Raw genomic sequence first — 26069 nt, 5'->3', positions numbered from 1 at the left:
ATAGAATGGCATAGATATAGATTGACATACATCGTTTTAGATGCGCTTCATTTCACGCTTATTTACAACTTAGGGATTATCTGTGCGTAGCAAGAATCACATGTGGGGTATGTACGATGCGGTGAAACAGGTTACGATTGGCAGACAAGATGCAGGGTATACTCATGGCCAGACACGCGGTCATAACGCTCAGTCGCTCAATTCAGCCAAGACCCTCTTGCTCTCCCTCGATGCCTCGGATCTGGCTCTATCAGATCTCTCCTGGATTCGCCTTTGCCAAGGTTCATCATCACGGACAGTATCATTTCCACTCGCCTTCTTCTGTCGTCCGACCAATCGACTGTGTTTTCCCAGGTCATTCGCTCTGATTTTCCTCGCCATCTCGGGATTGTCGCGGAGGATCTTCGTAGCAGAATCAGCTTCAGCGTGCATCTGAACATGATGAGGACTCACCTTGACACCAATCTCATAGATTGCTCTTTCCTCTGGCGAGTCTCGGAAAGCCTGCTCGTGTATTCGGGCTAGAGTCATTGTCAATCTTCGTCTGACGAACAATCTGATCTTGGAACGAACTCACTGTTCACACCGAGCCGTTGGAGGATATCCTCCTTATTCGCTTTTGCCGCTATGCAATCGCATTCGATGTCAGAATCGGTGGTCATCAATGAATTGGGCGACTCACCACTTCCGCCATCTTCCAACAGATCCTTGACGACACCTTCATTGTTCCTCCTCGACAAGCCATCGTTATCTCCTTGCCGTTTGCTGAGAGCGGCCAGACGAGCTCTATGTAAGTCTCTAGCTTTCCGCTCGTCTCGCATATTTCTCCCAGCGTCGTCCTATGATGATATGTGAGATGACTCCATCCTGGTTAGGGAGAACGAACGCACCTCTAAGTCACCCTCGTCTTCCGCTTCAGAATCGTTATACTCGGCTTCAATGAGATCCTGCACGAATTGATCTTCCGCTTCTCTGACCCGCTCAATCTGTTGCAAATATCAAAGATCAGTGCCGGAATGGCTAACTCAGCCATAAAAGGAAAAGATTTACGTTTTGCGAAACGAAGCCTTTAGGATCAAAGCGGAAGATATTTTGTATGCCAAAGAGTTCCCCTTGATCTTTTGCCGTTTTCGCACCGTCAAATCCCTGATGTATACGACTCTCGAAGGTGCCGTCATTAAGTTGTCGAGACCTTTGCTGTTTGTGTACTGAATAATGGATCAGCTCATGAGTTTGAGCCTTGAGAAGACATTGCCAACTTACTTTGTCTTTCGTACATGAGCTCCTCCACTGTGCCTTGACCAATCAACCGGTATACGTCGCTAGAATAGGTATGCTCAGCGAAAGCACCTGTATGAGAGCCAAAACCCGTTCAGAAGCTTACACGGTACGTTTCTGACCAATCCTGAATGCTCGATCCATAGCTTGAAGGTCGTTCGCGGGATCTGACACGTCAGCGATATCCAAGCTGCCTCGACTTACTCCAATCAGGGTCGAAAATCACGACTTTGTTCGCCTAGTATCAAGTCAGCGACATGCAATTTAGGGGTAACGGAAGACGTACAGCTGTCAAATTCAGTCCTACGCCTCCTGCTAAAGTACTGATAAGCAGGACGAAGTGGTCTTTGCTTGAATCCTGGAATCGGTCGACCATATCCATTCTTTCCGTGTTCCCGACTTCGCCAGTAAGCATATCGAATGCGAATCCGGCCACTACAGGTCAGCCTGATCGGAGCGGACGGTACTCACAAGTCGAAGACGTTGAAATAAATTCGGATATCATTTTGAGCAATCGCACAGAATTAGAGAATATCAGTACTGAGTGAGGCGTCAGTGAGCGCTCCTGATAACTCTTCTCTCTTACCCTTGTTGTCGTCGGGATCGTTTCTCCACTGCCGAAGCATCCCCTCGAGAAGCTAGATGGACTTGTCAGACACATCTGAGGGGTTGTTGCTCTAACTTACTGTCCATTTGCCGCAATTGCCCGGATCACTAAATCGATTTGTTAGCCATGTTTTCATTCATTCATTGAGATCCGCCTTACAGAGCAGCTTGGACGACGTTGTGCTGCTTGGCATCGTAATCTTGCCCAGTCTGAGCATGAGTGTCGTAAGCTTAGCCTTGTCTAGATCGATGCACAACACCCACACAAATTTGAAAGAAATGACGGTTGATCTCGCGCTAAACATTGTCAGCCGAAGTCTCGTGAACGCATTGCGCTCGACGGCTCACAGTATGAGCGGAATCATCTTTAGCTACATGTGTGTGAGCCAAAAGATCTTCGAACACGAAAAAGTCCTCTTACCATGGTAGAGAAGCCCGAAATGCTGGTCATGAGGTGAGTGGACCGGGATTGTTCATTTAGACACGAAAATTACTCACATTCGCAACTTTCTTACAGGCACTCAGACTGATTTCCGTGAGCTCGAACGCCTCCACAGTCAGTAGTTGATTACTCACTTCTTGAGGAGCACCTCACTGACTGTCTCGCCTTTCTCGGTTTTCTGATGACAGCACTTCAGACGTCTGTCGGTCAGCCGAGCCGATTTCGCAAAAAACTCACTTTTCGCCAGAACCGCAGTCACATTCATCATTACGTCTAAGCAGGAATTGTATATCTAAATGGCGCTCAGCAAGAATCACATGGGAACTGACAAAGCTCTCACCACCGGAGGCTATCAAGTTCTGGTATGCCATGATCTGCATGTCCGCCAGAGGACAGAATACTACCATGTCCCTCTTCTCAGGCAGCTATGCACACTTCAGCGTCGAACGACAGCCTTGTTTGACTTACCTCGTGAGCTATCAGCCGCTTGTCCCGTCTTAGGTAAAAGTGTGGGAGGATTTTTTGAGTCATAACTCCCAACCGCATCTGGTTACGACATTATAAGACTAAAACCGCATGAACGGGAAGATGGAACCCACGATAGCGGTGATCACCTCTGCTGCCGAGCCCTCGTGTCGATGTCCACGTTTGATCGGATTGACCGCAAAGTCCTTCCACTCTTTAAGCGTCCCAGCCCATCCACGGTGAGACTAGGAAGTAAAGATTAGTCGCAGTCGCTGATTGCACTACAATGGACGTACGAAATCAAGAACACTCCACATCTCGTCCATCCTGTTCTGCACCAGCGTACCTGTCAGCGCAAAGCAGATTTTGCAGTTGATCGACTTGAGAGCTAAAGTGGCTTGTGCGCGAGGTTCTTTCATCCGATGGGCCTCGTCAACGATGACAACCCTATTTAAAGGTATTCAGCGATTAAGTCGATTCTGGCAACCTTCGATCGAACCTACGAAAGCGGTAGATTCTTGATATGTTCGATTGTGTTACGAGCAGTGTCGTAAGACATCAGGACTGCATCGAGTCAGCGATAAACCCCTCCAAGAGAGATAGACGGACTCACGTATATCAAAAAAGCCTTGCTGAAACGAAGAGCGTGTATCTGACCAATTATCGGACTGCCAGACGGCATATTCGAAATATCCCCACTGCTTGCTATCAGCTTGGGCAAACGATCGAGTTCACAAATCCCGCTCACAGTATCCAGCTCTCTACTCCACTACAAGAATTAGCTTGTTACTGCTGACATTCCACTCACGTTCGCTACCAAGGATTTCGGACAGACGATCAGAGCCGTCGGCCAATGTCGCGGATTGACATCTTCGGTAGAATGCCGTATCATCCTTTTCCGTCTCAGATGATCCGCCGCTGTCCCAGTTTTACGCATGATAGCGGAGAGCTTGATCATTAGCTCAACACGGGGGAAGTGCCGACCTACAAAGGAGATGACTTGAATCGTCTTCCCTAATCTAAAAAGCTTGTTAGCCCGTGTTCTCATGGAGGCAAAGAGACTTACCCCATATCATCGCCCAGAACTCCGCCTATGCCTTCTTTATAATGATCATACAGGAATTTCGCGCCAGCCTGCTGATACGCCTTCAAGAATCGATTGATCGGAGCAGGGACCGCTATATCAGGAGATTCACTGTCCAACGGTAAAGCTCGAATTGTCGCTTGCTCCTCTGAGAAAGGGAACATCGGACGATAGGCAGGCACATCATCCACCTCAGGCCGGTTTACACCCATAGAGAGAGCTGAATTGTTTCGACTTTTTGGCGCTACAAACCACTCAGAGATAAACACACGGCGGGCGATGATTCACTTACTGCTGAACAGGTCCTCGTCTTCGGGGTATACCCCTTCTTCGTCCAAGGTTGCTTCTTCAGATTGATGGCCCTCTACTTGCTTTCCCCACGGGACAACGACTTCATCATTCAGATCATCATAGTCTCCTTCAGGCGCCTCTTCTATTTCCTCGCAGACGCTTTCTACAGGTCCATTATTCTCGGCGCCCTGAACATCTTGTGATGATATGTCGGGGCTGCTGACGAGCGTCGGAGACGGTCTGGTGGGGCTGGACTCAGAGTTTCTGCTTGCAAGGCGGCTGATAAGTTTTTGACGAGCGATCTCGACGTCAACGGCTTTGCCTTTTGGATCCGGTAAGCCTGACAAAGGCTATCAGCTACGATGACAATCGTGGTCGCGGAAAAGCGGTGGGTCGTACCAGCGAGACAATACAGAGGATTGAAAGGTAATATGACCTCTGCACAAGAAGTGAGAAATTTAGCCGGTCTCAGCCAGCTCCATGACTCTCATTCCAAGTATGAGAAGCGACTCACGGCCTTCATAGGTTAGATTGTCATCATTCCTCTTCCTTTTCCGTATGCGCTTTCCTTCATGCTCTGGGAAGCTCTCCTCATCCTCGTCTCCACTTGAGCTGCTCTCCTCATCGAAGCATGTGCCATTGCCTGCAGACTTGCGTTTCGTTCCAGGTAACTTGGGAAGAGCCAAAGCTTGTTCTCCTCTTTGCCTTCTCAACTTGTTGTCTTCTTTGATCTTCTCTCGAGCAGACTGCACTTTCCGTACTTCCGCATAGGCTTTCGCTGCAGCTCTAGCATCAGTGACGAACTCGTCGTCCGATACTGTCAAGCCCCATTGTAATCAGTGACTTGCGATTCTGGAGAGGACGATGCTCGAATCACTCACACGGCTCGGCGGTGGACACCAAAGCCTGCTTCTTACGTGTCATGTCGTCCACTTCTCGGGCATGTTCGTAAGACCCACAAGTATGGCATGAATATCTCGGTTAAGTTAAGAAGGCATACACCAAGAGATCGCGATATCCGCACGGGCTTTTTTACGACAGATGATGGTGATGAACGGAGCCAAACAAATCCCAAATAACCGGTAACCGCATTGTCAGCTTTCTCACGGTTGCATCCGATTTTCAAATCCTCTTCATGTCGCCTGTCTGATACCATTGCAGCGACCTCGGTGAAAGATTCGAACGCACATCACACAGGCTGATGCAATGGCGAAAGATCTTCGGGCTTCTAAGGAGCTGTTTGTCATCAACATGGCATTTGAGTGTGGAAAAGCCTTCTTCCATTGCACCAAATATGTTCCGAGATAGGTTTGCAGTGGCAAACCATCTCCGTCGACTCGTGCAGATACCACAACGGAGCCGTATATCTGCTCCGGAGTTGGCCACACCTGGTGGCGATCGCACAATAAAGCTGTCTGGTGCTTCCAGCCTCGCGACAAGCTGCTGCCTTTGTGATGTAACAAGCAGCCCAGAGGCACGGCTGCGCATGACTCAGAGTGACACACCTCTCCTCGCTGCTAGGACATTGGGTTAATTAGTGACCAGCTTGACATGGAGGCACTATCGTAAGATGCATCGCTACGACGTCACCACACCCGGACCTGTATGACTTATCACTTGAAGGTGACAAAAACATGACATCGCTTGTTCCTTATCGCGGCAGGTCAGATGGCGGACACAAGACTCCCCATGCTTCACCACGGAGCCACTGTGCCATCGGACATTCCCGAATGAGTGAAAGTCGACTTTGGTCTAAGATTACTCTTGGCTCAGAAGTCGATGGATGATCATGACGTATTCAGGGTCACTCGTTTTCGAGATTTTCTTTCCCATTTTAAACTTTTCTTTTGTCTTTCCAGGCCTCAATCGTGCTATTCCATCGTGTTCTATTCCGGCATTGCGATTATAGCACTCCACATGATATGACATGCAATAAGGTTATACTAGAGCGTAGCCTCCTGACTATTGTGCCGCCGGTGAAAAAGGGTATCATGCCTACCACAAAGAGCAAATCATGCACTGCGCCACCTAATTATGATGTCAAAGGTACCGCTTAAATACCAAAAAGCTTGTCTCGGCTCGAAGCTTTGAGCCTTAAGCCTTTTAGTCTGAGGAACGTCTATCTCCTCTACAGGGGGCGAGAATGTTTGGCTCTCTTAGCTGTTGCATTTTTGCGCTGGAATCACGCTTGGGTACACACAACTATGTCATAAATCTCCTTTGTCTCTTTCTTAGACCGCTCACCTCCGCCGACACACTTGACAATCAGATCTCTTCCTCTCCCCCCTACCCACCTTTATCTCCCTGTTCTAAGGTCCGCAAAAACAGCCAAGTGGGGGTTGATACATAAATGATTGAGTTGACGTCATAACGTCATAAAGAAGCATTAACGTCATGCCTGAAGTCCAAACAAACAAAAATTTCGTCGGAGTTGATACAATGAAAATGATATATAAACAACCAAATTCCGTTGCCACCTTCACTTTTTTCCTTCTTCTCATCATCAACAACACCTTCAACAACACCAATAAGAATAACACAACGCCGACATGGGTAATATCATCTCCGCAATCGCAAATGGATTATCAGCTGTGGTATCCGCCATCGCATCCGTCTTCATCGCTATCTTCCGAGGTATCGGTGCCGTCTTGATCGCCATCTGGAACTTCATCACCTGTGGTATGTGCTCCGGTGGACGAAGAGGAGGGCGTGGTACAGTCTAGAGGGTGATGGAACTTAGATGGTGAGTCGCCACACGCATACATCCTATTCACTGTTCACAATGAGCTAACTCTGACTCTCCGTTCTTGGCTTTGTTTAGACGACAATCATCTCCCATCACCCGACCGACAAACGACACACTTCCCCCAACATCTACACACGCCTCACCACACAATACTCTTTAATCCTATAATGACGCGCGATTCAGGACTCTTCAGTCCAGGAGAACTAGTTATCAGAGCAGGTTCAGTAGATTATCATTTCTTACTCATGTAGCCATAGACAAACACGAAATGCGACGACCATTATACATATCACGTTCACCAATATACACAGATACTGATCTGATAACATTGATGATTCTGACTTTCGGATAATACTGACTTCCGGTCCTGATGATCTTGGACATCGAACGCTCATCCGCCCAGCTGGCAAAGGAATGGGCTTCAGTCAGCTTCCTCTGACGGTGTTTGGGGTACCGCGAACAATGATTCACCTGCTCGTTGAACGCTTCAATGTCATACTTCTTCCCGATCTTCATCTCCAGGGTCTTGGGTGTATGCTGCGGATCATCGGGAATTCTCGTTCCATCATAATGAAATCGGTACGTATCTACTGAACGTGCAGTCAGACTCGAATCTCGCTATTCGCTGAAAAGCCGGGCGGGTCAGTTCACCCGCACTCACTCTTAGCGACTCCCAACTTGGCTTCGTACGCTCTGAAGATCTTGATAAATGGTGTGTCACGCTTGACTTTGAAAGGGATTGTAGGTGCATTGTCCGTAGGCTATGGCAGTCCCGAGCATTGGCACCCTTCATGTGCCACTGACTCTGCTCGGCAATCATACATACCTTGATTTCAATTACGAGCTGGCATGCCAATAATCATCAGCTCGGGCCCAATTTATCACCAAGGAAGCCCGGAAGCGGTCCAAGCATGTTGGACCAACCTTCTTTTCCTCCTTCAATCCCTCGACTTCCATTTCTGAGTCGCTCCCTGAACTAGACATGACACTTATGGAACCGACTGTTGCACGAAATGAGAGATCGGATGCTAAGTGAAACAACGAGGAAGAAGGCTTACAGGCAAGCAATGTTTAACGGAATATCGAGCGAAGGAGAGTCAAGAGACTGGATCATCGTGTCCTCGTGTTTGCACATGCCAATGACGCCCGCGTAATGATGCTGCTATTCGAGTGTGTGTATGTGGAGGGGAGAAGGGGCTCGGGCGGTCCGTGCGTTGATGATTACGACAGTAATGAAGATCGGTGATGTAATTCTGCGTATCACCTCCTTTGGAAGCACAGACCCTCATTACTGGATGACATGTATTACATATAAACATACAACATACAACATACAACCAATCTATCGACTCCGTACTGATCTACAAAACATGCCAAATGCTCAACCCTTGAAATGCTTCAGTCCCGGTACAGACAACGGAGTGATCCAATCCCCAGCGATGCGTCGTAAATCTCGAATGATGGTATCTGTAAATGCGCGATATGATTCCTTGTGAATGACTTTGGTCGGGTTGATCCCTTTCTCATACGATGTCAGAGAAGATACGAATAAATTGATACATCTGTAAGTGAATGATTTGGTGGATGCCGGAGTTGTCGATGATTTCAGAATATCAGGTAAAGTCGCAAAGATCGCTGAAGGAGTCAAATTGCACCCGCAGGAAATCAGCTTATATCAACGTTTTGATGACATCGCGATGCAACAGACTCACCTTGCAAAGCTTCCACCCTTATCCCCATGAAACCATCTCTGCTCAGTTCCCGCTCAAAGGCCTCTATTCTGCTAAGTGGAGCCAACAGGGGATGGTCCAGAGCACCTCTCATTGTAATCATGGCTGACGTAAACTTGTGTTCGATGGTCAACATGTCCGTTCCGACAGTCTGGAAAAACAGGCTAATGAAGTCTTCTGCGTAATGCTGCGATATACAAAGTGTTAGTGAGCGAAGCCCTATGAACACGAGATCGGATTTGTACGTACCGCGAAAGCAGCAGGATCCAGCTGCGCCACGTTCAACATGAAATGCAGTCCAACTTGAACTCTTCCCTTTTCGTCCCCTAGCCGAGCCCAAGATTGCCTGCCGAACGGCGATATGAATGTTGACCAGTCCTGTGTTTGATGGAAGGTCAGCAATATCCATATATCGTTTCTTGCGTTACTCACCAATTTTTGGTGTTCGACGACAAGCACAGCAGCACAATCTGACCAACATTTGGTCAATTTGCTGATGAAGAGTTGTCTGTCCATTTGTTTATCTTTCTTGCCATCTTCATGTTCCGAAACGGGCGGAAGCATATCTGATAGCAGCCGATAAATCTTAGGTGAGATGACGTTCTCGATGATCTACTCTTTGCATGTCAGCTGTCATCAAACACCTGCACCCATCAGATGAGATAAGCTTACCCCTGCGAACTTCTCATCCTTCTTCTCGACCTCATTCTCCCCTTCACCCAGATCTCCTCCTAATGCCAGAACATCGGCATCGGCAAAATCGATACCAAGTGATCCGAACTCATCGAAGCTTTCATTATTGCTCTCCTTGGCTTCCCGCCGCTGTTTGGCTAGTTTAGGCAATGCGGAAGCGCGGGTGTCCAGAAACGTTTGGATGGTAGCTATGACCTCTAAACCGCATTTCAAGTCTTTGGAAAGCTCGAGATCGAAAATGCGTGTAGTCCAGCCTAGGCAGCGGGATCAGCACGTGTGTAAAGCTAGGATCATCTTCCACTTACTTTCGTGCAGCAATGAGGGATCAGGGTAGACAGCTTTCTGCTGCATCTCTACGTCGAAAGAGTGATGCTTGATCATTCTCTTGAAGCAGGATACGATGAGGACCATAGTCCGCTCAATCTCCAGCCTGGAAGGTCCGTTATTTAGACTCTGATTGACAGAGGCGGACGGGCCAACGAGATACTCTAATTCAGCTTGAAGAACCTTCATCAGGTCATTCAAACGATCAATAATAGGTTCGAGAGGCTGATCATGGTGTCGAGCAGCTACACATAGGTACATCAATCCTCTGATGACAATCTGTCTGGAGTCGAAGTCCGCATTCTCGAACGAAGACCATGATTTGGAGTTCGCCAGCAGGTAAGGTAGTAAGGAAGGCGAGAAATAGCAGCCAGCTATCATAGTTGAATATCGATTGATCAACTGGCCCAGGTCTTTTGGCGATGGGGGAAATATCCGGTTAAACTTGACTGCGCTGACTGGTATGATTGACATGACGAGCCTTTGGACATCCTTCTCCGCTTGTTGAGCTTCGGTGAGAGTCTGCGCAGCCGATATGATATCCGATGCGGCCACACAGACCAATCGAAGATAAAGCTCGAAGGCTGTTTCTCGCTTTGTATCTTCAGCAGCTGTCAGAGACATATCGAACCGAATGATGAAGTCGGGATAATCGACGGGAGGTTCAGTCGGCAGGTTCCTGTATTGTCGATCTTTGAAAATGATGCCCAAATCTTTCGTAGCCACCGAAAAACTTTCTCGATCGAAGGACCACTTCCACACTGCTGATAACCTAATACATCTAGCCATCATGACTTTGATATATCGATCCCTACCTTGCAGTTGATCCAGATGCGCTCTTTTTTCTGCGTCTTCATCGAAAGCAACCTTGATGAGACTAGCAGCTCGTCGTACCAGCGCCCATCGAGGTGACGTGAGGAACATTGAGTTGATCTTGCCGTCCGTGTCGAATTGAGTCAGAGCGCAGAGACCAAAGATCAAGAACCAGATTCTTTCCGCTGCGATAGGTCCAGTACGGTCATGCTGGGAGGCCGTATCAAATGCCTCATTCAGACAAGTCATGAAAAGGTCGCCCGGCATGTCAGGATGCGCGTCATCCCATGCTTTTAGCGTGTTGATCAGTGCGATCCATGTTGATAGCGAGATATCATTTATTTCCGCCGACTCCGATTCGCCTCGCATGATTTGCTTGAGGGGACGGATTGTTTTGTCAAATCCTTGCGACAAGAGCTGGTGAAGTATTTTGACAGCACAGAGTCGCACCAGCGAGTCTTCCGGTATTTTCCGATGGTTTTGAATCTGGCAGCTCATCTCGAGCATCGCCCATCTGAGCTTCAGCAAAGCTTCGCGACCTTGTTTGTTGCGCCCAATATCGATATCTTTAAATTTGATGTCCAGTCTTCTGATCGCATTCTCCGCCTCACTTCTCAGCATCGATACACTCTCGTCGATACTGTGCCGCTGTAGATGCATGTAATCTGCAAGAAAAGCAAAACATCGAAGTAGTAAGCCATCCGAATTGTCCTCGTTGACGATAGTGACCATTTGACGAAATGTGGCATCGAAGAGAAGGGGTATCACAGCGTGCACTGCGTCTGGCGACATATCTTGTTTAAGCTCAATGCCATGTTCAAAGCAGCTTGTCAGTGCCCCGTCCTGTTCTTCCCCCCTGAGATCAGCCACCAATCTTGCCAGCTGACCGCTTCCAGCCACCAGTGTAGCGCTGCAGTACACGCCGGAAGGCAAAGGCGAAATGTCATAATCAATGGGAAATTTGTCGAAATTCGCCCATGATCTGGCTTTGCCCATATTGGCGTCTAGAGATTTGCCCTGCTTGAGATTTGCGGATGGCGTTCGGGCAAAATGCCTTGGGATGGTCTTCTGCTTGCTGATAGGTCTTGGTGGGTCTTCGTCCTCATCATCAAATTCGAATTCTGCTGTGGCGAAAATGACATGGTCATCCAGTCTGATCGCAGGACGTTGTTGTCTGCCTTGGTGCATGGGTCGTTTGCGTTTCTTCTTCACCGATTGATTCGGGGACCTGTCCATGACAGGGAAATCCAGTCTGCTTTGCACCATTGCCCTATTATTTTCGCTGATTGGTGCTCGTATGCGCCTCTCGAACTCGAGAGCTGGCCTTCGAAAACGATTCATTCGAGATTTCTGTCGAGCGGCATGATTGTTTCGTTTGGCCCCCGATTCTGTCCATCTTTTGCCGGAAACAATGCTCTCAAAATCACCTCTTTGTAGTCGAGCAAGAGTCTGCTCAGTCTGATTGTCCTCTTCGGCCTCAGATGACGATTCGCTATCAGGTACGATGATAGGTTGGCCGAAGGAGTTCGGTGGCGATGGATCGTAGGATAGGGTCGGAATTCCCTCCGCTGTAACATCCGGGTCCTTCTCTTCGAAAAGTTCGTCTAAATCTTCCAATTCACCATGTCCAGCTCCTCGTCTGACTATTGCCCGTCCGGGCCTTATTGGCGATTCTATGGCCCGATGATGCCGCTTTTTCTTTTCTTCTCTCCGACGTTCTTTGGCAGCCGCTTCGGCCTCCAGCTTTTTGAGCATCGCTGCGGGTAGCATTCGTCCAGCTATCTTTTTCCTACGATCCTGAACCGTTTCAGTCTCGCTCGAGGATGATGCAGACTCGGAATCGGCGGGTGAACGAGCTGGATCAGGTGGTCGAGCGGAATCATCGACGTAGAAGGAGTTTTCGTGTGCAAGAGAGAATGTCGGAGCATCTCCTGCGTTGTGATCAGAGTACGACGGCTCATGAGGCTGACCGTAGCCAACGTCCATATCTATATCATTGAACCCCGAGAATGCTGTGCGGTAGGAAGCTGTCTGAGTGTCGCGTGGACTGTCGGACGGGGACATCGGTCGGATCGTTGCAGCAGGCAGCGCGTTATCATCAGATTCGGAAGACGAAGCCGAAATTATTTTGGGACCTTTGGGCCTGCTACCGTATGTCTTCGTGCCGTTCGGCGTGCGACCAGCAGGACGTTCCTTGATCGTTCGCGATTTCGAAGCTGTGTGCGATCTAGGACGATCCTCATCCGAATGATCTTCCTCGACTTGCATGGCCCTCATCAAGCTCTCGAACTGCTTCCGCTGCTTTACTGCTTCCAGGAGTCGCCTCTTCTCCTCTTTCTCGGCCTTAAGCCGCTGTCTAGCGATTTTCTGCAGGGCTTCGAAATGATCCGGGTTCTCCTCATCTGCCGCCACGCCATGCTCGAAGAGGAACTCGTCATGATCCGCATCGATCAATACCTTCGGTTTTCGCGTTTTCTTTGGCGGAGGTGTGTTGCCGATGACTATCCTATCAGGCGATTCTTCCGCGGCACTAGCTTCCGAGCTGTCTGACACTTGAGCTTCATCATCGTCTTGGTCCTCCTCCTGCGTTATCTCCTTTGAAGGGGCTATTGCTTTCTTTCCCTTTTTCAGTCCGCCTTTCCTCAAAGCAGCTTCATATATCTGCTTTTCTTTGGTGTATGGCTGCAATTGTAGCACTGTGCGGGTTCGAAAGGTACGAGCACCTCTAAATTGCTGCAGTGCTGGGTCAACGGGAGAAGGGGTTGGCAGGTCGGGAACAACGGCGATTTGAATGTCGGTGGGTCCGGTCACTTCCGCGAACATCTGAGAAAGAGATCTAGCCGGGGAGGAATGCAGTATGGTATCAGGTTGTCTCGACGACACCATTCGATCTTCTAGGAGCTGAGAGGTGCGCAGGATTGCGGAATCTCCTTCCACAGGCATGGCAGACGGTCTTTGATCTTGTGATGCCTTGCCCTCTGATGACAATGCTTGGTCACTTCGTTCAAAGACATCGTAAGCCGGTACGGGTGATAGAGGAGAGCCACCGAGACCCGCGTCAATTTCAAGCGTGACCTCAGGCAGCATAGTCTCGTAAGCTTCTTCGTGCAAAGGGAGGAAGGGTACGGTCTTAGGTGTCGGTGATCGATCCGCCGGCTGTTGAGGTAGTAACAGGGAAGCTGTGTCGATGTGTGGTGAATCAATTGAGGCACTCTCAATGATGATCGGATCTGGCATGACAGTCTCGTATGCTTGATCTTTCACAGGCGATAGAGGAATCGTCTGCGGAGTAAGGGATCTTGACCTATCCACCTCTTCGCTGTTGGCAACATTTCTCTTCGCCGAACCTTGTACTGGGATCTCCCTCGGTCCGATCGCTCCATTGTGGATCTCACTTTCAGTGGATATATCGGGAGTATACCGTTCTCCGTCATGTAGCAAGTAGAACGGATCATCCTGTTGGCTAAAGGATAGTGGTTGCGTAGGCGAAGTCTCTCTTGAGCGAGTGTCGGTCACCGACGACGATGTAGACGGAGTAGGGGAAGGAGGAGAAGGGGATGGCAAGAGGGAATGAAACGTCTGATGTGACATGCAGTGTCAACTCTTGCCATCATTCGGCCTCATCAAAAACGAAGTCGGCTATAGACAAGAACTTCACTCACCCCTTTATCAGGTTTTCTAGGTCTTCGCATCCCCTTCTCCTCATTCCTTCCCAGATCCGCCTCTAGCCCCAACTCTAGATCCGCTAGACCCACCTCATTCCGCTTTTCGTTTTCCTTTACCCTCCCCCCCTCCTTGTCCCTTTCCGGTCCCACCTCTTTCCTCTCCTCGGCTCTCCCTCGATCCACCTCTCTACCCTTCCCCTTGCCCTTATCCAGCCTGATTCTCCTTGACTCTCTCCATTCTTCATACTCATCCTCATCACTGGGCGGAACAAGATCTTCGTCATCCTCGGCTAACTCCTCCACCTCCCTCTCACGTCGCTTGGAACCTCGCGTGACCCTCTGCGTCGACGCAGAAGAGGGCAAATCTGAGTAAGGTCGAAAAGGGGAAGATGATCTGATATTACTTGATCTAGTCCCTCTTCTAGTTCTGTTCTTCCTTGCAGCTGTCGGTGTGACTAGAATTTTGATTGGACTCAGAGCTAGCGGATCCTCCGACTCTTCCCTTGCTGATCGCGGACTTGAGGTTGCAGCGAATTGGGTTGAGGGGATGAAAGCCGGGCGACTTGTCCGCGACCGGCCGTTATCCGCCGAGGGGCCTGCTCTTGGAGGCATGCTATGATCGACACATAGAATTCGTTGGCTGCCTCCTTGACGTGTAGCGAGAGGCTAATCTGTTCCAGGAAGCATTTTCGATGAACATTTATTGAGATGTACTGTACGAGTAATTTACGAAATCAACTCGACGCGTCGCGCGTGTGGCTCAGTGGTGGCAACGACATCCATTCACAGGTACAGTAATTCACTCATTCCTTGTCCTTGATGATCATCATGTTGTATCAGATGCATGTCATGACAACGACCACTTGACGATCAGTCCATGTTGAATTCCTATTCAGCTACTCTCTCTCAGTCCCCAAAAAACTCAATCATGCGCATGAGGCGTCTTGTTAAGCCAGCACTTATCTCCAAAACTGCAAGCTGGTCCGTTTGGACAACGATGGGAATAGATGCATTCGGCCTCGCTTTTGTTACAAGTCCCACGCTGAACCACATGGCAATTCTGAGAAGCGTACTATCAGTCAGCAGCTCGTGCCGGCAGACAGTGGCAAGGCTCGCGGCTCGCAGATTGTCTTTGACTCACCATTTCTTTAGCTAAACTTCTCAGTAGTTTATGCTCCCCCAAAGTCAAGGAAATCTGGTGTTCATATAGTGCAATAGATGTCACGGCAAATCCCTTCCAGGTAATGACGGTGACATGGTCTTGGATTGAGGGAGCTTAGAGACTACTGCAACGAGAAGCGCAGTCTATCATCAGCCAGATTATTTTGCTACCGACAAGAGTACGTCAAATTCACGTACCATATACTCATCATTCTGTCTTCGGGTTTTATACCCGCGATCGCCTTGTGAGCCTATATCGGGCATGACGCTGTCGAACGCTCGTCTGTCAGACAGAGGAACTGTATTCGCTTCGCTGAAGGCGCTGAAGGCGGAGGACAACGATCTACTGGTCGTCTTGGGCTGCTTGCCAATGACATCTTTCCAGCTTCGAACTTCGCTTTTCGATTCTCTTCGTTGAGGCTGATGCCATGGTGGGGCTTGTCCATAGTTAGAGCCAGCTTCGGGACTTGCAATCGACGACCAGACTCGCTGAGCTTGGTGGGGTCTGAATCCTGCTGGTAAGCCTTCTTCATCTTCGTCGTCCGATCGGCTTGATTGGATTACAGTAGGACGCTGAATCTTTTTCACGGCCGAATGGGGTAGCTGCACCGAGGGATCATCCTCATCACTGTCCGGAGGTGACATTCCTATCTCTGTCTGAGCGTCGTGACCTATAGGAATCACTATCCTCGAGGTACTTGCAGTGCGTGTGGCGGAGCTACGGGTACTTGTTGCCCGGTGAGTATTTGGAGGCGAGACTTGATGTCGTCGCCCAATCGAAGATGTACTCTGTTGAACAGATTCAGTCTCGGACGCCATCTCCGGCGAAAGGTGATTCCAGGGGGGGTTCGAGCTTTCGTAGGGGAAATGGGATATGTTGCCACTTGGTCCAGGCGTGATTCGTGAAGCAAGAGATCGTTTAGGGGTAGGAGTAGTCGCGCCTGTATCACCGAGACCCAGGGACCCCTGCCGGATCGTAGAAGTCGACATCCTACTAGAAGGTCTAGAGGGGCCTTCGGACACCTCACTCGACATAACACTGGATGTTTCCGATATGGACATCCGTTTGGCTGCATCGTACTGATATCGCCATTCCTCGGTACTCAAGGTAAACAAGCCGTCGATATCGTGAATTTTGTCCGAGTCCAGGTCAGAACGAGATTCAAGGGGGATCGATGTACTCTGTACTAAGTGACACTTGTCTTTCCTGTCACCTTTCAGTTGCGAAAGGAAGCGAACACAGTTTTGCGACTGATCTAAGCCTCAGCGGTGCCAGCTATTTGGAGTTTGCTGATATAGCTCACCTGAGAGGTTCCAATTAGGATGAGCTTGCATGCATCCAAGGACGAGTAGAGCTTGATTCGCTCTGCCCGCCAGGGTGATCAGCGGACACTCCACTCTTTGGAGACCGCGAAACCTCTCACCTTTCACTCTATTTGCTGGTCCACCTGGACCTTCGGCGTCACAGTAATATGAGCTGCAGTCTGCAATCAATCCGTCAAGGAAGCTGTGCATGTGACCAATGTCTTTCACTGTTCCCACCTGGTCGATCGAGATCAGCTTCTTCTTCTGTAGACGAAAGTTCCCAAGTGAAAGACGTACCACTCTCAATTGCTTGGTGATGAGATGCTTTGCACAGTGACATCTCTCGAGTTAGTCTTCCGTGCTATGTATGGGATTTGTGACTCACCACATCCAGGTAAAGCTCAATCAGGATCCTCTCGACTGGCATGTCTGGCATATTCCCTTTGCATATGGCTCTCGCGGTTTGTGAGAGTTGCTGTGCGAGATTCTTCCCTAATTACCCAAAGTACAACACCATTAGCTGAGCATATTGAGAGCGCGATGATCAGACAGACCTCCAGCATATCCCTCTTTCACTTGATCGTGTGAAAACTGTGAAGGCAAATCTCAGCTTAGATCGGATACAAAGGTCATACTTCCCGGCATGTTGGATCTCACTCACCATTCGGGGATGCCCTTCTAGTAGAATGACCGCGAAAGGTTCCTCCTGCTCAGCGTTCTCAAATCATTAGCCCACAGATTCTTGATGAGAGATAATGTGTATTTACATTGTCAATTCGCTTCGCCTTCTCCTCCATTGACCTATTTAGGGCTTTCTTTATTTTATAGCACTTCTGCATCAGATGAAGCTTGTCGGTCTCCGAACGATGAAGGTCTTCGATGACGTCTTGCAATTTGTTTTTGATGACCTTATTCTTCGCTTCGGCAAGTGATACTTCTGACCTAGCGACTTGCGCCTCGTCATTGAGGGTACTGATTGTTGCTTTGAGTGTTGTAATCTGCAATTCGAGATCGGATACTTGGTCTTCTAATGCATTCGGTCGGCTGTTGTCCGCGTCGGATGCATCGCAATGGCCATGTCTAGATCATGAAATGGACATTCGACTTGTTAGCTTTGAACCGTGCGGATCCTGCACCGCCACTAATGACCTACAGGGTGACACCGCTTTGCATGACTTTGAGTGTCTGTGCCATCTTTTGGTGGACAACCTGTACAGCTTCTTCTTGGCTCAAAACGAACTGCTTGACGATCTCGGTCAAAGACTGAACGATGTCGTTCATATGGTCGAGTTTACCGGTGTTCATCGGGTCATTTTGAGTTTCGACCATCTGTGATATTATAGCTCCATTTGCCGAAGGACTGCCTGTAGGCGAAGTGAGAGTATCGAAAATGGGATGAGAGGTGAGTCCTGATGGACTGCCTATCACTGAGGTGCAAGCTGAAGGTGAGACCGGCAACGATATCTCAATCGCTTGCTGGAGAAGATCACGCTGAGCAACGGTACCAAAGGGAAAAGAGAGCTCGTCGAGACTTGCGAATTCGAAGTTTCGACTTCCGTTGCCGAAGACAGTGTCGGTTTCTAATTCGATATGTCTTTGGGTCAATGATGTATCAGTCACTGCCGGCAGCGGCGCTCTGGATGAATGACCTTCATGAGCGGCTTGCAGAGATTCGGAATTTCTTTGTTCGTCGGCAGGCGGAGAAACGATTCGAACGGGCTTGGATGCTTGAGACGAACTGATGGGTGAAATCGGAAGAGCGTGCAGATTTATGCTACCGCCATATGGATTGACTGCGGCGTCTTGACCTTGATAGCTTGATGTGTACGGGTACGGAGGTAGAGTGGAGTCCTTCGTGTCAGAAGGCGATACCTGCCCATGGTCGCTGGGCGGCGATGGAACCTGACGACCTTGCTTGTCAAAGTTGAATGTGGGTGGAGAGCCATGTCGTACGATAGACAATTGTCTTGGCTTTTTCACGAAGGTGAACGGTGTGGCCGAAGCGCTGAGCGAGCCTTTGGACGCTGCACTTGATGCTGTCGAGTTGGACGTGGTCCTATTTCGCTTGGAGATCTGCGAGACTGGCGAATCTGAAACTTCAATATGAGGGATCGGTGAGTTAGAGTTGTCGATGGGAGAGAGAGGCGGACTGGCGAGTTCTTCCTGAGGATCATCTTCCTTGACATCGAGCGTTTGCGAAGGAGCGGATGCCGGAGGAGCCGATGTTGGAGGAGTTTCTGGGGTATGGGATACCACGGTTACCTTCTTTTGAGCTGGGCTTGTGGGAATCAACGATTCTTGGTTGAAGGAGAATCTCGGCAAGAGGGAGACGGAATTAACTCGTCTTAAAGCAAGCGGAGAACGAGGGGGAGACTCCAGATCGACAAGAGTCATTTCCATGACACCTGAGGTGTTGCTTGAAGACATGCTCTGCGGGACAAATAGACAAGTCAGCTCAGACGAGGCAGTGAAGAATACAAAACTTGTGGGATTACTCACGATATCTCGTCAGCTCGGATCATAGAATCGAGTAAATCAATATGGATGAGACTTGAGAGTACACTGGAGTGCCACTTTATCGCGAGCCAGAGAGGAAAAGGAGGGTGCAGTGTTATAAGGGGGTGGATGAATGTGCACTTTTGTAATGAGAAAGAAGAAGGAAAAGGTAAAGAAGAAGAAGGGGAGGTGTTTTTGACATCGAACTTAGAACGAAGTTGAGCGATTACAATAGATGAGTGATCGTGTATCGTCAGTGATGGTGATCTGTGCATTTGATGCATTTGTTGATTGTCATTTCATGGACACGTGTTCTCTACAAGACACCGATAGCATTAAACGAAGTCAATCATGTCTGGACATCGGACCTTTGGCTTCGGAGTCCGTCGAGATGCATGCGCCATCGGGCTTGTCAAAGTCACCCGTCGGACTGTATTTCTGCCACGAAGCAATTTCTAGCATTCGGAGTTGTCAACAGTGGATGAATTGTCAAAGCTCTCCAGATTAATGAATCGATGAATGACGATCTTATGCATACTTCTTACATTCTCAGTCCAATGATATGCACATGCTAAATGACGGGATTCTTGACAATTTACTAAAATACACTTCTCTCAAGAGCCGATGCAAGGGCTGACATCGCGATGACGGTCCATGGAAATTTTCCATGATGATGAAGGCGAGTCGAATGGGTCGTAAGTACTAATGAGATTGATGCTACAAGGTTTGTAAACATGAGACAGACTAATCATTTGGTTTAGAGAATCAAAGGTTTGGAGGTAGTCGGTTCGTATATTTAACGGATGCCATACAGCGTTCAAGAGGTTTGCGGTAGTTGAGGATTGTCCATTGATATCGATATAAGACTCGTGATTGAATGTGCTGTGACCTCTTGAATTATAAGTTGTTGAGGTAGCCCTATCGAGTAGTCGAGGTTCGCTCGAGGGGATTATGGCCTGACGAAGCTGAGATGCTGGGTGCAGAGAAGGTCGGTCCGAACGAAGATCTGTTGGAAGACATCCTAGTCAAGCGAGGATTGGTGAATCGTTGTTCTCGGGCGACTGAGACACATTTGTCAATATATCAAATGCATTGACCGGAGATTGATCGACCTACCAGTCACTCGAAGTTCTCCTCCCGAAAATTTCGCATTGACAGATTTGAGATTGGCATCTTCGCCTAGCTTGATGTCCCACTGGGCATGATCTGCGTGAAGTGTAAATCATTGTCAGCCGTGCCTCAAGAAATATACCTGCTTCGCTCCGACTCACCTCCCTCGTCCCACTGATCCGCAATGATATGTATCGTTCTAGTGCCTCTGGTCGCTATAGTGATGTTGTCGAGGCTACACCATGGCTGTCAGCTTGCGCCTGGCTCAAAGTGGAGTTTCGGTACTTACGAGAAACCAGGCAACCACACCATGATATCATAGAATTGACCCGTACTCTTGATAGCTATCCTTCCTTCTGCACCTTTGATCATCTCGATCCACTCATTCTCTTTGCCCTCGAATAACTCCGGGTCAAAATCGTCAAAGCTGACATCCGGTCTATCTTGGCTTGATCCAAAAGAAAGCGCTCGTCCAGATACAGCGTTAGTTTTGGCAGGTGGACAAGCCCATCTGGGAGGCAGAGGAAGTGGAGTTGCTACTCTGTGGCTGGTATTGCTTTTACATGAGGAGGACGAGGAAGAGGCCGCAGAAGTGCTGGAATTTGACGAGGCGGGTGATGGAAATTGTTCAGGCACCGAGAACCTTCGCTGCATGCCCAACGATGGTAGAGGGTATCCAGCTGGTGGGGCCTTTGGTGCGGAGATCTCGCACCCTGTTGTAGGCGATTGAGCTACGATACTGTTCCCACTGCCAGTCGAACGGAATGACTCGCCGGAAAGTCGCCTGACATCAGGTGAACTCGGATCACTGCCAGTATTCGGCTGTGCAGGAGGCGCGAGTCGTCCTTCGGGACGTGTGAACAATCCTTCGAGATGTTGGGCTGGCGTCGTGAGAGCTGGGCCGAGGGATGGCGTCTGCTTGAGTGCAGTGAATCCGGGAAAGCTGGGATCGAATTGAGGTGCGGTAGGAGGGGTATCCAGGCTATGTCGACGGAAATGTAAAGCGCGAGGTGGTGGCAAAGTAGGGGAGAACAAAGTGGTCGACATGATTATTTCATGAAGGAGTATGTTATAATCAGCATTTATCTTCTTGTTTTGGTTTCGCTTTCGCTTCGTACAGGCGTTCAGAAAGAACGAGAAAGTCGCAAAGGATGTATTTAAATGATGATGTATCGTTGCCAAGTACGCCAAAAATTGTCACCGAAGATGACAACGACTGACGTCACGAGGGATCTGATACATGTTGACGACGAAGTGCAAGTGAAAGGAGGGGCATGCAGTCACATTGTCATGAAAGATGGAGCAGAAGCCCAAAACAGTAACACTGGTTGGCAATGGGATGGTCACCTCAATGGAAGGTGAAATAAACATGTTTGTGCACGGTTGATGGGCGCGGAGACAAGACAGACGTCCGACTCACCTGGCATGTTTCCTTCTCCAGCTCCCAGTCCTCTTCAACGATGGCTTCCTGGCGGTCGAGACGTGCTGCTCTTGATCCCTAGTGTCGATGTGAGGCATTTCATATTCGGTCTTTCTGATGGGAGAAGATGAGGAAGCATGTGGCCAGAAAGGGGCTGATAATTCTGCTTTTGGTGTGTAGTCATCTTTTGAGGTCGCTTTGCTTGTCGTCGAGCTGGATGGTGATGTTTGCGGCTGGCCATTGTGAGCAGTGTGGAAGGGGGATTGTCTATCTGGTGAGGATGCGTATTCTGGTGTATATATCTTTGGGCCAGATGAGGTTGAAGAGGAGGACTGGGAGGTTGATATGGAGTCGATTGATTCGTTGGACGGTACTCCGGAAGTTAAAGGTTGTGTAAGCCTGAATGTTTGCTCAGCTACACTATGGTCGGGTTTCTCATCATCTGCCATCAATATATCCTCTTGATCCGGGGGCTTGGACGAAGGTGTCTCCCCCATACTGCCCCAAGATGTATTACTACAAGCGGATTCCCTTCTTTCGCCACCACTAAAAGGAGATTTGCCGATGCGAGTATCAAAGTAGGACTGATAGGATGAGGTCGAGGATGTTGGCGAAGGTGAGGCTGATGATACCAGATGGGAAAGCGTGGGTGATTGTTTAGGCGGTTGTAGATGATTGGTATTCAGCTTGTGGGTAGTATCGGTAGGAAAATGCATTGATGATAAAGAGGGCGATCCTACGGCGATGTTGATGAAGGATTCGGCAAAGATGGTCGTGCGACAAAAGTCCCAATTTGGTCAATGACAGATATAAAGCTGTTTGTGATGGTCGATCCGAATTCAGCTTCTCATCAGAGTCATAATATGTGCGACTTTTGCCCGGGGAAAATCGAAGTTTGTGAGATGATGACGAATAAAACAACAAAAAGAGCTATGACTGTTGGATGGTGATGATTAAGCGTACTCGTAGCGTAGGGTGATGTGATGTACCGAGACAACAATGATTTGTAGGAGGTTTACTCGCACGGAGTCATTTGTAAAAAAGGCTTCGATTGAAATACAAATCCAAGAGATTCGTTATACCAACGATACGACTGAATTGTGGATCTTTGTTCCCTTTCCGCAATGATGCCTTTGCGTGAAGGAGGTCAGGGCGAGAAAGATAACAGTTTACCCCCAGTAGATGGGTATGTCGACGTTTTGTTTGACTTGTGGGGGTTGATGGTGATGTGATGATTATTGCTGAGTGGAGCTTGAGCTTTGATATTCGTGTGTATGTGTATGTGTGTGTTGAATTATGCTTATGCGGTTAAATTCCGATCCGAATTACCGTAAACAGATTGAGCCGTCTTTCAACGATTTTCTTGATGGTGATGACGATTCGATGGCTGATGATGGCGATGAAGCTGTGTATAACGATGCTGTATCCGTTTCCAACGATGTTATTGACAGCACTCACTTCGTTGAAATTTGAGTAGTCTGTGGACCGCTGTTTCGTTTACCAAGCGCACGAGAGCGTACAGTATAGAAATAGCATCCACTAGCATAGGATAAGTATCAAAGGGGAAAAAGGGAGAAATTGAGAGGACGATTGCATTTAGACCATGTCCCTGAATCGGATAGATTCCTCACGTTGTAGCAAGGGAGGAAGAGGAGAACAAGCGAGGCGATATCCCAATTGTTTCTGTTGCTGTTGTCGTTACCACAATTAAGCTATTTTAGTTTTTCCTAATGACGTTGTTTAACTTGTAAAGGTGTATAACCTTAGCGTATAAAGGGATCCCTTTCGTTGAGCAGAGCACGGAATCACTCTCGACAAACAAACGACAGAATAACAAATAAAATCATCAGACAGATATCTCAAGGTGTCTCGCTCCCGCTTCTCTTTCTCCTTCAATTCAGAACATCATCTTCGTCACTTGTATCCTCTACTGAGCAAGTATTTGTATAAAAACCTGGATAAACTATTTGTATAAGAGCGAAACAAAGCACACCCGAGCTGGACAGCCTTTTCCGTGATATAGATTCCGACCGAACATTCGATTTCCCTTCATTCCACAGCAACAGCAAAATGATATAGCCTTGCTCTCAGCCGTTGATGTTCGATGATCTAAAGATCTTGAACGGATCGCAACGACGCCTCTGCCGCAACCGCATGCAGGGTCCCATTGGACAGACAGACAGCCTTCTCTATCTCCTGTTTCATTCACCCTCTTCCTCTACACGAACAAACAAGCAGAGGAATTGTCATCAAACTGATGCGTAACCCTGATACACGTCATGCATATCACAAGCTTTTCCTGTGCGCCACCGCCTGCCTCCGTGACAAAAGGAGAATTTGCAGTATGAAATGGTCAAACGGCCGAGTGGCGTTTTTAGCTGATTCATTACCGACGGCTCAAGTTTTCCCGTCTCCCGTCTTTCTTCCCAATCTTACGTAATCTAAGCGTAGTGTTGCATGACGTTTGGAAGGTAACGCGTCGTGACTATCTAGAACCAAATAGCCCAAAGCGTTTTGAGGTGATCGGCTGTCGCTGTTGCTGCTAATCTACAATTGTGTATATCACTAGGTCATCGGCTTGTACAAGAAGCAGTCGCGGGCTAGGAGATCGATTGAGGGAAGACATGCCAAACGTTACAATGAGTGTCTTTTCCTTCCATCGATCGCCCGAGTCCTGCTTTTACGGGCAGCTCAATGAGACCCTCAACTGACATGACCATCATTCGATTTTATACGTTCGACTCAGAGCGCCCCGAGGTGTATCGACTATCGACTTCGATCCTGAGACTACTACAATAGAAGATTTGAAAGTGTTGATATTCTCCGCTACCGAGATTCCGCCCAGTGAACAGGAATGTACGTATGTCCGAACCCGATCCAAGTCCGACTGTAGCGCCGCGTCGTAGAAGCTTCGCTGATTACATGTTTGTGGATAGTGAAATACAGCTATCCACCTAAACTCTTACACGATGTTCAAGGTCCCCTATCTTCGATACCAATAACCAAGGGTGAACAGATCATCGTAACTTCCGTGTCTCCAACTTCAAGTTCAACTTCAATTTCAAGTCCCAGCACTTCTTTACCCTCGAAAACCCCATCCGCCACGAACAGCAGTAGTACGGGTTCCTCATCACGATCAAGATTAGCTGCGACTCCGACCCCCGCACCATCTATCAAAGCTATAAACGAGACCATCTCCGCTCCTTCACCTCTTGCACCTCAGCCTCAGCCTCAGCGTCCGGAAAGCCCTTTAAGCCATAATGATATACCCCTAGAAACGCAGGACAGCGTTGCTCTACCTGGGCGAGACGCAGGATACTTACAGCTCAGAGTGGTCCCAGACGATAATTCTTGTTTGTTCAGTGCTATTGGAGTGATCTTTGAAGGAGGGATAGAAGCAGCCCAAAAGCTTCGGACTGGTGAGTCCCCTCTTATGCCATTCAGCTGAGACGGCATATAACGAATTGAACGACTGATCTGGAATGATCATCTAGTCGTCGCTGATGCCATCAAAGAGGACCCATTTACGTACTCGGACGTGATGCTAGGGTGAGCTAGGCTACCAGTCGAAGTGAGACGCTGCACTCCATAGCTGATGACTGATTCAGTCAGCCAGCCGATCAGTATATAAGCAAGATACAAAAAGCAGATACGTGGGGCGGGGCGATCGGTAAGCTCTTGATCTGTACCGCATGGTGGTAGACAAGGAAGTGAGAGCTGATTGACCCACTTGAGTTATAGAACTGTCAATTTTTGCCAACCAGTGAGCTAGTCCTTTTTCCAAGCATGGCTCAGAACAAGTCGCTCATACAGCTAGCTGACTTGCACTTGGTGGCCAGTTACAAGACCGAGATATCGTCCTTCGACGTGGCTACAGGCAGATGTGATCGATTTGGTCAGGATCATTACGACTCGAGGTGAGCCCTTTGATCACTTCAGCTTGATGTGAGTGAGGCAAGCTGACCTGAAAAAATACTCTGTCAGATGCATTCTCGTTTATTCCGGTATACGTGAGTGGAGCAAATCTTCACACGATCTCTTGCTGCGGTCTGTCCTTCCATGACGAGTCTATGGCACAAGCTGACCACGGTCATCCCGGACGTAACAGACTACGACGTGGTGACCCTGTCTCCATTACCATCCGCTCCACCATCTTTCCATACAGCCGTCTTCCCCATCACCGACTCGACGATCTTATCGACGGCTGAAAAGCTAGTCAATCAGCTAAAAGCTCGTCATTACTATACCGACACAGCAAATTTTGATCTGAGGTGCCAGATATGTGGGGAGGGGCTGATCGGTGAGAAAGGAGCGAGGGAACATGCTACTAAGACTGGACGTGAGTGAGGTCATCTATTGAAGTATGTGCGTTCCGAAACGCTGAATTCCTTTGAGTTCAGACGTCCAATTCGGTGAATATTAGTATTCGTCTGGGAGATA

At 48.6% G+C, this 26069-nt stretch overlaps 6 protein-coding genes across 6 annotated transcripts; 1 reads left to right on the top strand and 5 right to left on the bottom strand.

The window, feature by feature from the left end:
- Positions 1 to 189: 189 nt before the first annotated feature.
- On the bottom strand, positions 190 to 5090 carry I303_105404 (uncharacterized protein; the record flags this gene model as incomplete). Its single annotated transcript, XM_065969153.1, has 33 exons — positions 190 to 402; positions 454 to 521; positions 578 to 625; positions 683 to 839; positions 891 to 986; positions 1051 to 1208; positions 1264 to 1322; positions 1385 to 1424; positions 1483 to 1516; positions 1565 to 1677; positions 1750 to 1818; positions 1865 to 1916; positions 1965 to 1992; positions 2045 to 2094; positions 2149 to 2181; positions 2233 to 2255; positions 2306 to 2327; positions 2383 to 2410; positions 2461 to 2478; positions 2564 to 2618; positions 2667 to 2751; positions 2795 to 2872; positions 2926 to 3036; positions 3088 to 3238; positions 3295 to 3355; positions 3405 to 3489; positions 3540 to 3560; positions 3627 to 3810; positions 3858 to 4119; positions 4168 to 4506; positions 4566 to 4604; positions 4681 to 4983; positions 5048 to 5090. The coding sequence occupies 33 exons, from the start codon at positions 5088 to 5090 to the stop codon at positions 190 to 192; spliced, it is 3126 nt and encodes a 1041-aa protein (XP_065825225.1).
- Positions 5091 to 7303: 2213 nt separating this feature from the next.
- Positions 7304 to 7869, bottom strand: I303_105403 (uncharacterized protein; the record flags this gene model as incomplete). The annotated part of the gene is made up of 5 exons (XM_018408445.1): positions 7304 to 7315; positions 7384 to 7499; positions 7574 to 7673; positions 7739 to 7756; positions 7837 to 7869. 5 exons carry the CDS (start codon positions 7867 to 7869, stop codon positions 7304 to 7306), a joined length of 279 nt encoding a protein of 92 aa, XP_018262136.1.
- Positions 7870 to 8293: 424 nt separating this feature from the next.
- On the bottom strand, positions 8294 to 14749 carry I303_105402 (uncharacterized protein; the record flags this gene model as incomplete). The annotated part of the gene is made up of 7 exons (XM_018408446.1): positions 8294 to 8547; positions 8625 to 8829; positions 8892 to 9020; positions 9075 to 9254; positions 9315 to 9589; positions 9641 to 14051; positions 14135 to 14749. 7 exons carry the CDS (start codon positions 14747 to 14749, stop codon positions 8294 to 8296), a joined length of 6069 nt encoding a protein of 2022 aa, XP_018262137.1.
- A 609-nt stretch (positions 14750 to 15358) lies between these two features.
- On the bottom strand, positions 15359 to 19030 carry I303_105401 (uncharacterized protein; the record flags this gene model as incomplete). Its single annotated transcript, XM_018408447.1, has 10 exons — positions 15359 to 15442; positions 15497 to 16549; positions 16603 to 16664; positions 16723 to 16840; positions 16901 to 16927; positions 16989 to 17095; positions 17158 to 17194; positions 17265 to 17309; positions 17371 to 17683; positions 17757 to 19030. 10 exons carry the CDS (start codon positions 19028 to 19030, stop codon positions 15359 to 15361), a joined length of 3120 nt encoding a protein of 1039 aa, XP_018262138.1.
- Positions 19031 to 20017: 987 nt separating this feature from the next.
- Positions 20018 to 22126, bottom strand: I303_105400 (uncharacterized protein; the record flags this gene model as incomplete). The annotated part of the gene is made up of 5 exons (XM_018408448.2): positions 20018 to 20160; positions 20216 to 20305; positions 20371 to 20444; positions 20499 to 21191; positions 21630 to 22126. 5 exons carry the CDS (start codon positions 22124 to 22126, stop codon positions 20018 to 20020), a joined length of 1497 nt encoding a protein of 498 aa, XP_018262139.2.
- A 1847-nt stretch (positions 22127 to 23973) lies between these two features.
- Positions 23974 to 26052, top strand: I303_105399 (uncharacterized protein; the record flags this gene model as incomplete). The annotated part of the gene is made up of 10 exons (XM_065969152.1): positions 23974 to 24065; positions 24376 to 24485; positions 24566 to 25048; positions 25124 to 25178; positions 25238 to 25299; positions 25371 to 25392; positions 25469 to 25546; positions 25614 to 25639; positions 25738 to 25968; positions 26030 to 26052. 10 exons carry the CDS (start codon positions 23974 to 23976, stop codon positions 26050 to 26052), a joined length of 1182 nt encoding a protein of 393 aa, XP_065825224.1.
- Positions 26053 to 26069: the final 17 nt, after the last annotated feature.

The sequence above is a fragment of the Kwoniella dejecticola genome, chromosome 6 (assembly GCF_000512565.2).
Source record: "Kwoniella dejecticola CBS 10117 chromosome 6, complete sequence".
In the NCBI taxonomy this organism is placed as follows: domain Eukaryota; kingdom Fungi; phylum Basidiomycota; class Tremellomycetes; order Tremellales; family Cryptococcaceae; genus Kwoniella; species Kwoniella dejecticola.
Note: the sequence above shows the minus strand (reverse complement) of the source record. Positions and strands in the feature narration are given on the sequence as shown.